The sequence below is a fragment of the Sylvia atricapilla genome, chromosome 11, assembly GCF_009819655.1.
Source record: "Sylvia atricapilla isolate bSylAtr1 chromosome 11, bSylAtr1.pri, whole genome shotgun sequence".
In the NCBI taxonomy this organism is placed as follows: domain Eukaryota; kingdom Metazoa; phylum Chordata; class Aves; order Passeriformes; family Sylviidae; genus Sylvia; species Sylvia atricapilla.
Genome location: NC_089150.1, coordinates 1425361 through 1438582, shown reverse-complemented (window position 1 = coordinate 1438582; position 13222 = coordinate 1425361). Strand labels below are relative to the sequence as shown.

At 57.5% G+C, this 13222-nt stretch overlaps 1 protein-coding gene across 1 annotated transcript; it reads left to right on the top strand.

Moving 5' to 3' along the window:
- The first annotated feature begins 7694 nt into the window (after positions 1–7694).
- BHLHE40 (basic helix-loop-helix family member e40) lies at positions 7695–12599 on the top strand. The gene is made up of 5 exons (XM_066327136.1): positions 7695–7799; positions 7896–7965; positions 8128–8235; positions 8738–8861; positions 9890–12599. The coding sequence occupies exons 1-5, from the start codon at positions 7720–7722 to the stop codon at positions 10738–10740; spliced, it is 1233 nt and encodes a 410-aa protein (XP_066183233.1). The 5' UTR covers positions 7695–7719; the 3' UTR covers positions 10741–12599.
- The last annotated feature ends 623 nt before the right edge of the window (positions 12600–13222 follow it).

Below are 13222 nucleotides of genomic sequence, written 5' to 3'. Positions count from 1 at the left end.
GCGCAGCTCGGACTCTCTGAGCTGGGAGGTCTTTCCAGCCTCAGCGACTGGGGAATTCTGGAGTCTGGGCTCCTCGGCAGGTTCGGGTGGGCGAGCTCTCGCCTCCCCGGCGACGTCAGCGGCGCTCCGGCGGCAGCAGCGCAGGGGAGGAGAAGGGGGCGAGCTGCCTTTCTGTGGAAAACGCTTCCACACCCACCCCAAAGCCTCCGGGACAGACGTGATCTTTGCCACCTAAGAACGAGAGGGGCGTGTGGTTACTCGGAGCAGGTTGTAACAAATTGAGTCCTGCTCACCAAGCTCATTTTCCAGCGGGGACCTGCGGGCTCGGGGCCGTTCTCATGGGCCCAGGTGGAACCCAAAAGGCTCCCAGCCCGTGCTGCCAACCCACACTGCCCGAGCGCTCTTTGCATCTTGATGCACGAGGGGAAATATTTGCTCCGGGTTCAGCTCCCGGAGGAGCCGGAGCTCTTCCCTGCTGCGCCTCCCGGGCCGCTGCAGTATGGAAATGATGCTCCCGGCAGACAGCGGAGTCCCACCTCGGTTCCCATTCACCTGGAGATGAAAGTGCTCTGGCTGCCAGTGTAGGCGGGGCAAAACTATTTAAAAACCTCATTAGAGAAAGTATTTGGGGAAGACAGCAACACCCTCAGTTGTGGTTTGCTCCGGGACTTCTCAGCCAGATCCCTGCCGATACAGAGGGAAGGGCACTATGAGAGACATTCCTGTCAAATACAACTCCTGGCAGGGATGCCTTGGGTGTCCTTTACCTCTCGCTCTGTCCTGGTGGGCTGTGTTTTACCTAAACCTAAACGTTCCCCTCCAGGTGGTGTTCTGGGGGCTGGAATCAGGGCTCTGTGTGGCACAGAGGGGGCCAGGGGTGAGGTAGGAGGGTCCTGCTCCTTGCTGGAGGAACGCAGTCAGCAGAACTGCGTGGAATCTTGATTAGGCAGAAATCCACCATGAATATTTCCTATTCCGTTTAATTCCTGTTTGAGCTTATTTCAGCTGAATTTGCAGCAGGAGTAATGCCCAAGCCACATCTGGTTTGTGATGCACATGGGATCAGCCCGGGACTCGGGGAGGAGGTGGATCTGGATTCAGAGGTTTGGCTTCTTATTTAGAAAATGACGGGTTGCATTCTCCCACGGCTGCTCCAGACTGCCCCAGAGCTCCATGATATTCCTGGCCAAAGGGTTTTTTCAGTCTGCCTGACGAGGAAACAATGTCATGTGTATGGCTTGTCTGGCCTCCTGCACCTGCACTTCCCCTTCTGCCTTCGTTTCCTTTGAATCCCATTTAGTCCGAGGGCCCAAATATTCATTAACTCCCCATGAGCTGGAGTGCCAGGAATCCCTTTTCCCCTCCCAGCACAGCCACCCACCCACCTTAAGCTGTCCCAGTCCATCCAGACAACTGCAGCCCCCAGCCAGCCAAGGGACATGTCCTCCCAGCAGGTGCCTGATCCCATAGGATCACACGAAGCCCAGACTGAGCCAAGGAGAGCCACGGGCAGCACATGGGCTGCTTCTCCCTTGGCTCCAGCCACAGGAGCATCCTGGTGATGCTCATTCAGTTCCCACTCTGCCCCTTCCCAGGATCACATGGAATCACAGAATCAGCAGGGTTGGAAGTGATCTTCAAGATCATCCAGTCCCACCATCACCCCATAACCACGTCCCCTGGCCAGACAGCTCTTGAAGGCTTTCAGGGGTGGTGACTCCAGCACCTCCCAGGCAGCACTGCAGCCCCCAGCTCCCCACCTTGGCCTGTCACACCCTCACCTGTGCCCTGAGGAGCAGCCCCTGCTCACCCCTGTGCTGATGGCATCTGCACCTTAGACCAACTCCCCCTGACCCAGCCCTGGGGTGCCCCCACCCCATGAGCAGGGAGGTCACACACCCCTTGTCCCAAAGCCTTGTGTTGAGAGGTCAAGGTTTAACTCACTCATGTCCTCACATGAACTGCAGGAGGAACACTCTCCTGGGCTCTTCTTCTGCCCGTCCCGGCTTTATTTTATTATTATTTTTAGGAGTGGGTGTGTAATTTTTTTTCTTTGACTCAGTTAGCGAGTTCAGAATATTCTCTGTGTTAGTATTTGACTCAGACATGATGCAGTTGGGCCCCGTAGCTGTTGTTACCTGCATCCCCCGAAAGAACAACATCTCCCCAGACTGGGAGCCTCAGTGGTGTTGATTCCTGCCGGGGACGTGGGTGCCAGTGGAAAATAAATAACGTGGTATTTTCCAAGTGGCAGATCTGAAGGCACCCTGCTTTCCTTGCTTTGCATACTCACAGAGCACCATCCTCTCTGCTTCCCAGATATGAAAGGCGAGGCAGAGACATCTGATGGGGCTCCAGCGCTGACTCACTGTTTGATGTGAGGCGGGAGGAGGGATGTGATCAGATCCCATTGTGCAGAGCATCCACCAGACAGCGCCAGCAGCGGGAGGAGAAGTGATTCCTCATCCTGCCTGCCCCTCCGAAGCCTGCTGTCACCCCTCGCTGTCCCCTGCCCCACCTGCAGCAGCCAGGACGTCACCTCTGAAATGGCTTTTGGGTTGTGGACTCCCATCCCTGCAGCCGTCCAAGGCCAGGTTGGACGGGGCTGGGAGCAGCCTGGGCTGGTGGAAGGTGTCCCTGCCCATGGCAGGGGTGGCACGGGGTGACTTTCAGGTCCCCTCCAAGGCAGTTCCATGAGTCCCTGCTGCCGCGGTGCAGACAGAGCCGAGGCCTGGCAGCCCCGGGGCGTGCCGGGTGTGCACACCCGGGGTTCTTTCTCACGAGATGGTGCAAGAGCCGGGGGGGAACTGGTTAAACAGCGTGAGCTGCCGGGGCTTGGCAGGGCAGGATGTCACCGGCGAGCCGGCGTGTTTTATTAAACACACTATCAAAGTGGGCTAAAGTCTCTTATTAATGTCCACAAATTTTGCCACTTCCAAATAGTTTCCACCTACACGTTCCTCCCACTGCCGCACTGGGTGCTGGCAAACATCTCTGCTCGAAGAGGGGAATGGCTTTCATTTGAATAGTCCTGGGGCGAGTTTCGCTGAGCGATGCCAGCGTCATTCCCGCAGCTCTCACGTGCCCGGCAGCGCTCCAGGGCCGTGCCGGAGGCAGAGCACAGCGACAGCAGCTCTCGCTGTGTTTTCCCGGTGCTTTATCCAGGCAGAGCCCACGGCGGCCCGAATCAGTGCGATTAAGCAGCGACGGATGCACATATTTGCAATATTAAATCTCGACTTCTGACTCGTGACGCTTCCTGACGGTTCCGCGGCAGCGAGCGCGGCCAGCTGCGCTCTCGAGAGTAACACACGGCTGAAAACACCTGGCTGCACACCAACCGGGCCTTTTGCAACTCCCAGAAGGCCGAGGCAGAGCCCTGGTGGGTGTCAAAGTGCTCCTCGCACCCTGCGCTGGGAGGTCCCGCAGCGTCCCTCGGGAGCCGCCTTGGGCTGAGGGTTGTCGCTGGGACACGGCGGCTGGGCAAGGGGACGTGCAGCCCTGCCGGGAGCTCCTGGCTGGGTACATCCCGCCCTGAGCCGCGGGGATGGAGGTGCTGTGTCCCCGGTTCACTGCCGTCCAGCCCGGGGGCGGCGGAGCGGAGCCGTCACGTTTGCCGAGCCCAGGACAGAACCCCGCTCCTCGGCTCTGTCACACCCAGGCCGGCTCCCGCAGGAACTTTTCCTGCTGCCCAAAGCACGGGGGTGTTCCTGCCGGAGGCTCGGCGCCGAGGATGCCGAGGGCTGAGCGCACCGCGTCCATCCTCGGCGGGGTGAGCTTCACCTCCGGTGCCAGTAACCCGAGCTGCGAACGGGCCGGAGTCAGCGATTTGATTACAGGCCACAGGCACATGCCTGGCCTTCATGGATATATTAAGTAAGAGACATTTTAAAACAAAACCACCCTCAGTAACCTTATCGTAAGCTCGAATCCACAACCCATCTGTTAACTCCCGGCGCTGCCCACATAGGCTTCCAGCACACAGCAGCGCCGGGGAGTTTTGGAACGTTTTCCCCCCTCAAATCCCTGCGGTCGGAAGGGGACAGTCCCGGGGAAGGGGCAGATCCTGAGTGTCGGATTCGCAGCCCACCCCCAGAGCAGCCCCCGAGCTCTCACCTTGTCACGGTCTGTAAGTAACTGCAAATCCCCTGGGACGCGAGCTGTCGCGGTCCTGTGACTCGCAGCCGTGCTGGAGGAGCGCTCAGGAGAGCTGCTGCTCCACGGACGGCCGCAGGGAATTCAGCCTTTTTAAACATTTTGGTACCGCCTGAATCGTGCGGTGTAAAGGAGCCCTCCATGTAGAAATAATTCAGCAAACACAAGCGAGAAGGCGAATTGATGATTGCATCAGCCCTTGCTTATGAAAACTGATCCCCAGGAAAATGTAACTCAACTCTCGAGCAATCTCACTTGATGCCCAAGAATGTATTAACTTCATTTGGATCCTCCTTTTAGGGGGACTCCTAAATCCTTGGCAACGTCCCTTAAGGTCATGAGCAAATCCTGATATGGGGAATTGTTTGGCAAGCACGAGAACAGTAAAAGGGCTAAATAATTGGGGATTACCTCTGACCCTGATTTGTGGCTCACCACCCACTGCAGGAATGTACTGAATATCTGAAGGAGCATGCAGGAGTCAGACAATCTACGGGCATGAAGTTGTCCACGTACTCTCGGAGCCTGAACTTCAAATGCAGAGCAGGTTGGCCCCAAACCTCATTTTTCATTAGCAAAAGGCTGCAGCAAGCTCTAATTATTTCTGTTGCCTTGGACAAAGGGTCAGTGATGGGACAGACGAAAAATTGTCTGTGTTTTTTTCACCCTTTGTTTGGAAAATAACAGCCTGGCTCTTGGGGGCACGGAGAGAAGGAACTGTCTGCTCCAGGGCTGGATACTGAGGCTGGTTATGGTCCCCAGAGCTGCAGCAGGGACAAACGCATCCCCCCGTGTCTCCTGATGGTTATTGCTGGATTTGTTCCTGATTCCTGCAGGAAAGAGCAGCTCTGCTGTGAGATTCTGTGGTACTCAGAATGCTCAGTCCCCAGTCCTCTCCTCCACAGTGTGCTGGGGCTGTGACACCAGAGAGACCCTCAAATGGATGGGCAGGTCCTGGTCCTGGCAGGGGGTTGGATTGAGGTGTCTTTAAGGTCCCTTCCAGCCCAAACCACTCTGGGATTCCATGATCCTGGCCAGAATCCCCAGGTTTGCAGGCTCAGATGTCACACACCGAGAAGACCACGTTGAGCGGGACAACTCAGACATCTGTTTTGTGGAAGGCCCATGTCACTGGTACAATGCTGTGGTGTGGAGATGCTTGAGAGGAGATTTTGGGGTTCTTTAGACCTTACATTTATGGCTGGCATCTCTCTGAGGCTCCAACTTCCCTTGGGATTCTTCCTGGTAACGACAGACACCTTTAGACGGGGGTAAGCCTTAAACAGCCCGTCTCCCTCACCCATTTGAAACCTCGCTGTGCTCGCATGTAGCACCTCCTGCCCTCGGATTCCTCCCGAGGTGGAGCAGCCAGGACTCTGCAGACAACAGCAGCAGCTCGGTGCTGGAGCTCTGCTGCTCCCTTATCTCGGTAAATGCGCCTTTTATCAGCTGAGCCTGCCTCTACTTGCTCAGCACGCAGCAGGGAAGTGACCACAGCCCTTGAGGAGAGCTCTGCCTTGGCAGGTACACACAAACCATTATCATCGCTTGGCATTGTGCAACTGCTGGCGTCCACGGGCTGGCACGGGCAGGGGATGCCATGGAATGCTCTGGGTTGGAGGAGACCTTAAAGTTATCGTCATTCCAACCCCTGCCATGCACAGGAACGCCTTCCACTAGACCAGGTTGCTCCATGTGACATCTCCAGGGATCCAGGGCCAGCCACAGCTTTTCTGGGAACCTGTGCCAGGGCCTTCCCACCCTCACAGAGGAGGATTTCCTGCTGATCACAGAATCACAGAATGGTTTGGGTCAGCAGGGACCTTAAAAGTTCTCATCTAGTTCCATCCCCTGTTATGGACAAGGACACCTTCCCCTGGAGAGAGTTGCTCCAAACCCTGTCCAACCTGGCCTTGGACACCCCCAGGGATGAGGGTCCTGCCACCCCAAAACTTCCCTGCAGCACTGTCATTTCTCCAGAGCCACATTTTAGTGACTCTCACTCTTTTTATTTTTTCTCCCACATTTCCAAACTTCTGTGGCTGCAGCTTTTTTTTTTTTTTTTTTTTTTTTTTTTTTTTTTTTTTTTTTTCCTCCCCGGTCTCGGGAACCTGCAGCAGTACCACAGGATATGGCAGGGCACTGTGTGCCACAGCATGGCACTGTATGGCACTGTATGGCACTGTATGGCGCTGTACGGCACTGTATGGTGCTGTATCGCACTGTATGGCACAGCATGGCGCTGTATGGCACTGTATGGCATGCTATAGCACGGTATGGAACTGTATGGCATGGCATGGCACTGTATGGCACTGTATGGCACTGTATGGCATGGCATAGCATGGTACGGTACTATATGGCACTGTATGGCACGGTATGGCACTGTATGGCATAGCATGGTATGGTACTGTATGGCACCGTACGGCACGGTGTGGCACAACATGGCATGGCACGGCACAGCAGGGCACTGTATGGCACTGTAGGTATGGCACGGTATGGCACAGGACGGTATGACATGGCACAGCACGGTATGGCACAGCAGGGCACAGTATGGGCATGGCACGGCAAGGAATGGCAGGGCACAGCACGGTATGGCAGGGCACAGCACAGCAGGGCACAGTATGGGCACGGCACGGCAGAGCCGAGCCGAGCCGAGCACAGCAGAGTAGAGCAGAGCAGAGCCGAGCAGAGCACAGCAGGGCACAGCCGGGCATGGCAAGGAATGGCAGGGCACAGCACGGTATGGCAGAGCAGGGCACAGCAGAGCAAGGCAGAGCCGAGCCGAGCCGAGCCGAGCAGGGCACAGCACAGCAGACCACAGCAGAGCAGAGCTGAGCTGAGCCGAGCCGAGCAGAGCTGAGCACAGCAGAGCCGAGTAGGGCACAGCAGAGCCGAGCCGAGCAGAGCAGAGCAGGGCACAGCAGAGCCGAGTAGGGCACAGCAGAGCCGAGCAGAGCACAGCAGAGCAGGGCACAGCACGGTATGGCAGAGCAGGGCACAGCAGAGCCGAGCAGAGCTGAGCACAGCAGAGCAGGGCTCAGCAGAGCAGAGCACAGCCGAGCAGGGCACAGCCGAGCAGGGCACAGCCGAGCAGGGCACAGCCGAGCCGAGCCGAGCCGAGCGGAGCCGAGCCGAGCACAGCAGAGCAGCGCACAGCAGAGCAGGGCACAGCAGAGCACGGCACAGCCGAGCCGAGCAGGGCACAGCCGATCCGATCCGATCCGAGCGGAGCCGCGCCCGGCCGCACGCCGGCAGCCCGGCCCCGCCGCGCCGGGACACACGTGCGGGGGGGGCCCCGAGGCGCGGCCCCGCCTCCCCCCGCGCCGCCGCCACGTGAGGCTCATGTGACGGCGGGGCGGGGGCGCCGGGGCCGCCAGACGTGCCGGCGGTCACAGGGCTCCGCACGTCGCTCCCGTCCACCCACTCGCCCGCATTTAACCCGGCCCGCGGCCGCCCGCCGCTCCTCAGCCCGCGCGGCGCGGGCGCGGCATGAGCAGCAGCGGCGGTCCCGGCGCCGGCAGCGCCCGCAGCCCCTGAGCGCCGCTGCCCGCCCGCGGCCCCGCCATGGAGCGCATCCCCAGCGCGCAGCCCCCGCCCGCCTGCCTGGGCAAGCTGCCCGCCCTGGACGGCGGAGACCTGCCGGGGTAAGCGGGGCGCTCCGCGGGTGCTGCCGGGGGGACGCGGCTCCCGCCGGCCGCGGGACGGGGATAACGCGCTGCTCTCTCCTTTCGCCCCTGCAGGCTGGACTTCGCGCACATGTACCAGGTGTACAAGCCCCGGAGGGGTTTAAAGAGGAGCGAGGATAATAAGGTGAATGGAGGAGGGTGCCGGGGTAAAATGGGGGGCGAGGAGGTAAACGGGGGGTTAACGGGGCGAAGCGGCCGGAGCGCGCCCGCGGCAGCGCTCCCCGGCGGGGACCAGCGGGGCCGTGCGGGCTGTCCCCACGCTGACCCGCTGTCCCCGGCCCCGCAGGAGACCTACAAGCTGCCGCACCGGCTGATCGAGAAGAAGAGGCGCGACAGGATCAACGAGTGCATCGCGCAGCTGAAGGACCTGCTGCCCGAGCACCTCAAGCTGACGGTAGGTGCCGGCGGAGGGACGGGGCAGCGGCTCCCGTGCGGGTGGCTCTCTGCTGCCGCTTCACCGCGGAGTTTGGGGTGGGTTTTTTTTTTTATTTTTATTTTTTTTATTGTTTATTGTTTCTGCTCCGCGCTGCCGCTGGCTCGGGCGGGCTGTGAGCGCATCCCAAAGTTCCCGGGAGCTGCGGATCCCTGCGGGAGCTGCTCCCACGCCGTGTCCGGGCCAGAGCAATCCCCGGCCCCGCTCCCCCGGGCTCGGGTCACGGTGCCAGCAGGGGCAGCAGATCCGAGAAATAAAACGCTTCTCCCCGATCTACGCGGCTGGTCTGGAATTACCCACGGGGTTCCATGAGAGCCTTTTCCGTAGCCTGCTTTTTAACTTATTTCCGTGGGATGTTGCCGGTGGTAGTCAGGGTCTCGGCGTGCCCGTCCTCCCGCGGCTCTGGGAGGGCACTGGCAGGAGCTTGCGTGGCCGAGGTGCCAACCTGTCTCCGTGCTCCCAGACTCTAGGTCACCTGGAGAAGGCAGTGGTTCTGGAGCTCACCTTGAAGCACGTGAAGGCACTGACCAATCTCATCGAGCAGCAGCAGCAGAAGATCATCGCCCTGCAGAACGGTTTGCAGGCAGGTGAGCGCTCAGACGGCACGGAGACAGCCTCTGTGTGTGTGTGTGTGTGTGATGGACTTTCCCTGGGGAGCCTGTGAAATGCGGTTGTGACACCTTGTTCCCGAGAAGGGAGGAGACAGGAATTCTGGCCTTTCACGCTGTCATTTTCTCAGGCTTTGCTTACCAGCTTTCACAAAAAGAGACGCATTGCTCAAGGTGGTCGGTGCAGAGCGCCCTGGGGGTTGTTTGTGATTAAACTGGTTTTTAAGGAGTTTTAGTGACAGCTCAGGTTTGCTGTGAGCTTCTCTCCAAAGCCATTCGATTCTTCCCATTTGTGTCTGTGGGCTTTAGAGGACCCAGTCACGGGTTTATTTGGTTGTTTTTCTCTGGAAACAGATATAAATCTGCTTTCTATACACACACCTTTTTAAGTTTCTTTCGAACCGAGCTGGCCTGTGCTCTGCAGGCGGAGGGAACCCGGTGCTTCAGCTTATCAGCCTTAGATGCACTTCCTCCTGCTGTTTTCACATGTGGCACTCACGTGAATCTGATACAGTAAACCCAATTTTTTCGGAGGCGCCATCCCTGCCCCGGCAGCCGCAGGGAGTGCAGCGGAGCTGCCGGAGCAGCAGAGTCCCCTGGGGCTGGCAGAGCTGCTGGCAGGGCCTGGAGCTCCCTGCCTGGAGGTGCAGGGAGCCTTCCCTGCCTTCCCCAGGGGCTTCCTGGAGAAGCCACGGCTCGGCTCACTCCCCTGCTCCGCACTCCAGTACCTGTCGAAGGTGGATTATAGAGCAGATAACAAAAAAGAGCAAGGGAGTGCTTTAGGTGAAGTTATTACGTAAAAGCGGACAGGTGGACGTTCCAATGGAATTGTCCATTCCTGCAGAAATCCGGGGATTTCTGTAATAGGGTCCAGCTTGGCCGTCGCTTTCCCCTCTGGCTGTGCTGTAACCCAAGTCCAACGTCGCCTCCAGCCCGCCTGGGAGACGGAAAGGGAGCTATTTAGCATGCTGTTAATTTTTAATTCCTCTCTGTTAATGTTTCCTTAGGTGACCTGTCATCGAGAAACCTCGATTCCAGCCAGGAAATGTTTCGATCCGGTTTCCAGATGTGTGCCAAGGAAATGCTGCAATACCTGGCCAAGCACGAGAACGGCAAGGAGCTGAAGTCGTCGCAGCTGGTCAGCCACCTGCACCGGATGGCCAGCGAGGTGCTGCAGGGCGGGGCCGCCCGCAAGGCCGGGGACATCCCTCCCAAACTGCTGGAGCTGAAGGAGAAGCCGGCGGCGCTGGGCGAGGGCCACGGGAAGAACTGCGTGCCCGTGATCCAGCGGACATTCGCTCACTCCAGCGGGGAGCAGAGCGGCAGCGACACGGACACGGACAGCGGGTACGGGGGCGAGCTGGAGAAAAGTGACTCCAAACCCGAGCAGCCCTATTTCAAAAAGGATACCGACCTCAAGTACGCCGTGCAGGAGAGAATAAGCTCCATTAAGCAAGAGACTGAGGACCCGCCGGCCAAAAGGAGCCGGCTGGAGTCGCCGCAGGACGAGGGCCCTTTTGGCGGTGACATGATGGGCTCCCCCAGCAGCTTCCTGGGCCCCCACGCTCACCAGCCTCCCCTGTGCCTGCCTTTCTACCTGATCCCGCCGTCCGCCACCGCCTACCTGCCCATGCTGGAGAAGTGCTGGTACCCGGCCTCGGTGCCCGTGCTGTACCCCAGCCTGCCGGCCTCTGCCGCAGCCCTGACGGGCTTCATGAACCCCGACAAAATCTCCCCTCCTCTGCTGATGCCCCAGAGACTCCCTTCCCCTGTACCGGCCCATTCCCCCATCGACTCCTCGGCTCTGCTTCAGGCTTTGAAGCAGATTCCTCCTTTGAACTTGGAAACCAAAGACTGAGCACAGTGTGACTGGTTTTTCTCTTTTTTTTTCTTTTTTTTTTTTTTTTTTTTTTTTTTTTTTTTTTAGTTTGAGAGACTGTTTCACTTTTATATATTGGCTGGACTGAGGTGTGGGGACGAGGTTCACTGTGCGTAGGAAGCTAAATCCCCTTTTCTCTGCCTTGTCAGGTAGCTTGGAGAAGGATGAAGGATGCGCCCAGGTTAGCCGTTGGCGACTACTTCCAAAAGATTAAAGAAGGGTTTTAAAGAAGGGTTTTGTGCTTTTACTCCTTCCCTTCCTCCCTCTCCACACCTACAGAGCAACAGTTGACTCGGTCAGCTGCCAATCTATTGCAAAGCTGTGAAGAAATATTCCATTGGGCAGGCCTGGTTTGAGGGTCTGCAAATATCAGACACCTGAATATAAAGCACGGTACTTCCCTGAGCAGCTCTGAAGGCATCGGCCCCAAGGCTCTGGAGGAGCTGGAGTGGTGTCCCAGTGACCCCGAGCATGGGGTGGTGCTGGTGGCAATGCCACCGTGGGCACAGGAGGAGCAGGGCAGTGGTCACTGCAGGGGCAGCAATGTCACCAGGAAGGGCAGGGCAGTGGCCACTGTGAGGTGGTGGCACTGGTGGCATTGCCACTAGGAGTCCAGGAGGAGCAGGACAGCGGTCACAGCCTGGTGACACATGGCCAGGCAGTCCTGAGATGAGTTTCTCTCCACACCTTTGCTGACACATAGGTGGTTTTTTTTTAAAAAAAAAAAAAGGTAGCTGCTGCTGCTTGGAGCTTTCCACGGCGTACATCTAATAAATAAATTAACCTGTGCCCTTCCTGTAACTTGAGCTGCGAGGTTGGGCCGGCCCGGGAGGAGGTGTCGCTGGGGTGGTGGCTCTGCTGGTGGCTCCAGCCTCTCCCGCTGCTCCTGCGCCGTGTCCCCGCGGTTTTCCCGGCCCAAGGGAGTTCCTTGCCCGAGGGAGCAGTTCAGCCGGAGCCGGCAGCGCCATCCCTGCTGCCCGTGGCCCTGCCAGTGCCTTTGGGGGGTGACAAGGCTGGGATTCTCCAAGGAGTCCCCTTTGGGGGGTGACGAGGCTGGGATTCTCCAAGGAGTCCCCTCTGGGGGGGTGACAGGATTCTCCAAGGAGTCCCCTTTGGAGGTGACAAGGATTCTTCAAGGAGTCCCATCCCCACCCCGGCGAGGTTTGAGCGCCTGGATTCCTCCTTGGCACAGCTCACACCCCGTGTGAAGGAGGGAGGGTGGCATGGTGACACCTGTCCTGGAACCTGCAAGAGGCTTTCTCTGCAGATAATGTCCTCTCCAGTTCAGCTTCTTTTTAATTAAAAAAAACCCCAAACTTCACTGCTGAAGGCAGTGCTCTTTGGTGGGTTTTTTTTTTTTCCTTCCCCCTGTCTGGATCCTCCTGTCGCCCTCCCGTTGCACCAGCTGTTGAGATGCACTATGCTTGATTGCAGATTGTGTTCTAACGTTTATTTTGTTGTTGGTTTTTTTGGGTTTTTTTGGTTTTTTTGGTTTTTTTTTGGTATACAGTTGTTGCCTTTATTTGTAAAATCCTGTTATAAATATATATATATTATATAAATATATTGAAAGTTAAAACGTTTCAGATGTCTATTATTTGTATAACTACTTGAGCATAAAGAAGTGAGAAATATGAATGTATTCTTGTTTCTGGGTTGTCTTTTTTTGTTGTTTTTTTGAAGAGAAGAATATTCCGTTTTTCTCTCGGGAGAGGTACAGTGTTTATATTTTGGAGCCGCCTTCAAGGTGGGATATTGTACATATTTTTATCTTGAGTAAATGTTAAGTAGCTGTTTAAAAATGCTTAATAAAATAATTCTTTTCCTGTGGAAGATAAGGGGTTGCCTCCTGTGCTTTGAAATGTTTGAGCAGGGTCATCCCACATGGTCTGGTCCAGCAGGGGATGGCACAGGGGGGAGCAGGGGAGAGGGGGAACTCGTGGGGTGCAGGGAGGAGGGAGGATCTCAGGGTGGAGGGAGGTCTTGGAGTGCAGGGGGATGAGCGATCTCAGGGTGCAGGGAAGAGGGAGGATTTTGGGGTGCAGGGGGGATAAAAAGTCATGGGGTACAGGGGTCAGTGGGGTTTTGGGGTGCAGGGAGGATTTTGGGGTGCAGGGGTCAGTGGGGTCTTGGCGTGCAGGGAAGAGGGGGGATTTTGGGGTGCAGGGGGATGAGGGATCTCAGGGTGCAGGGAAGAGGGGGGATTTTGGGGTGCAGGGGGGATAAAAAGTCATGGGGTACAGGGGTCAGTGGGGTTTTGGGGTGCAGGGGGATGAGGGATCTCAGGGTGCAGGGAGGAGGGAGGATTTTGGGGTGCAGGGGGATGAGGGATCTCAGGGTCAGGAAGGATGAGAGATTTTGGGGTGCAGGAGGAAGCAGGGCTCTCCTTGCTTCCCCCACAGCTCCTCTGCCGTGGCTGCCTGAAGGAGCTCAGGCTCCCATTACCCCTGTCACCAGGGAC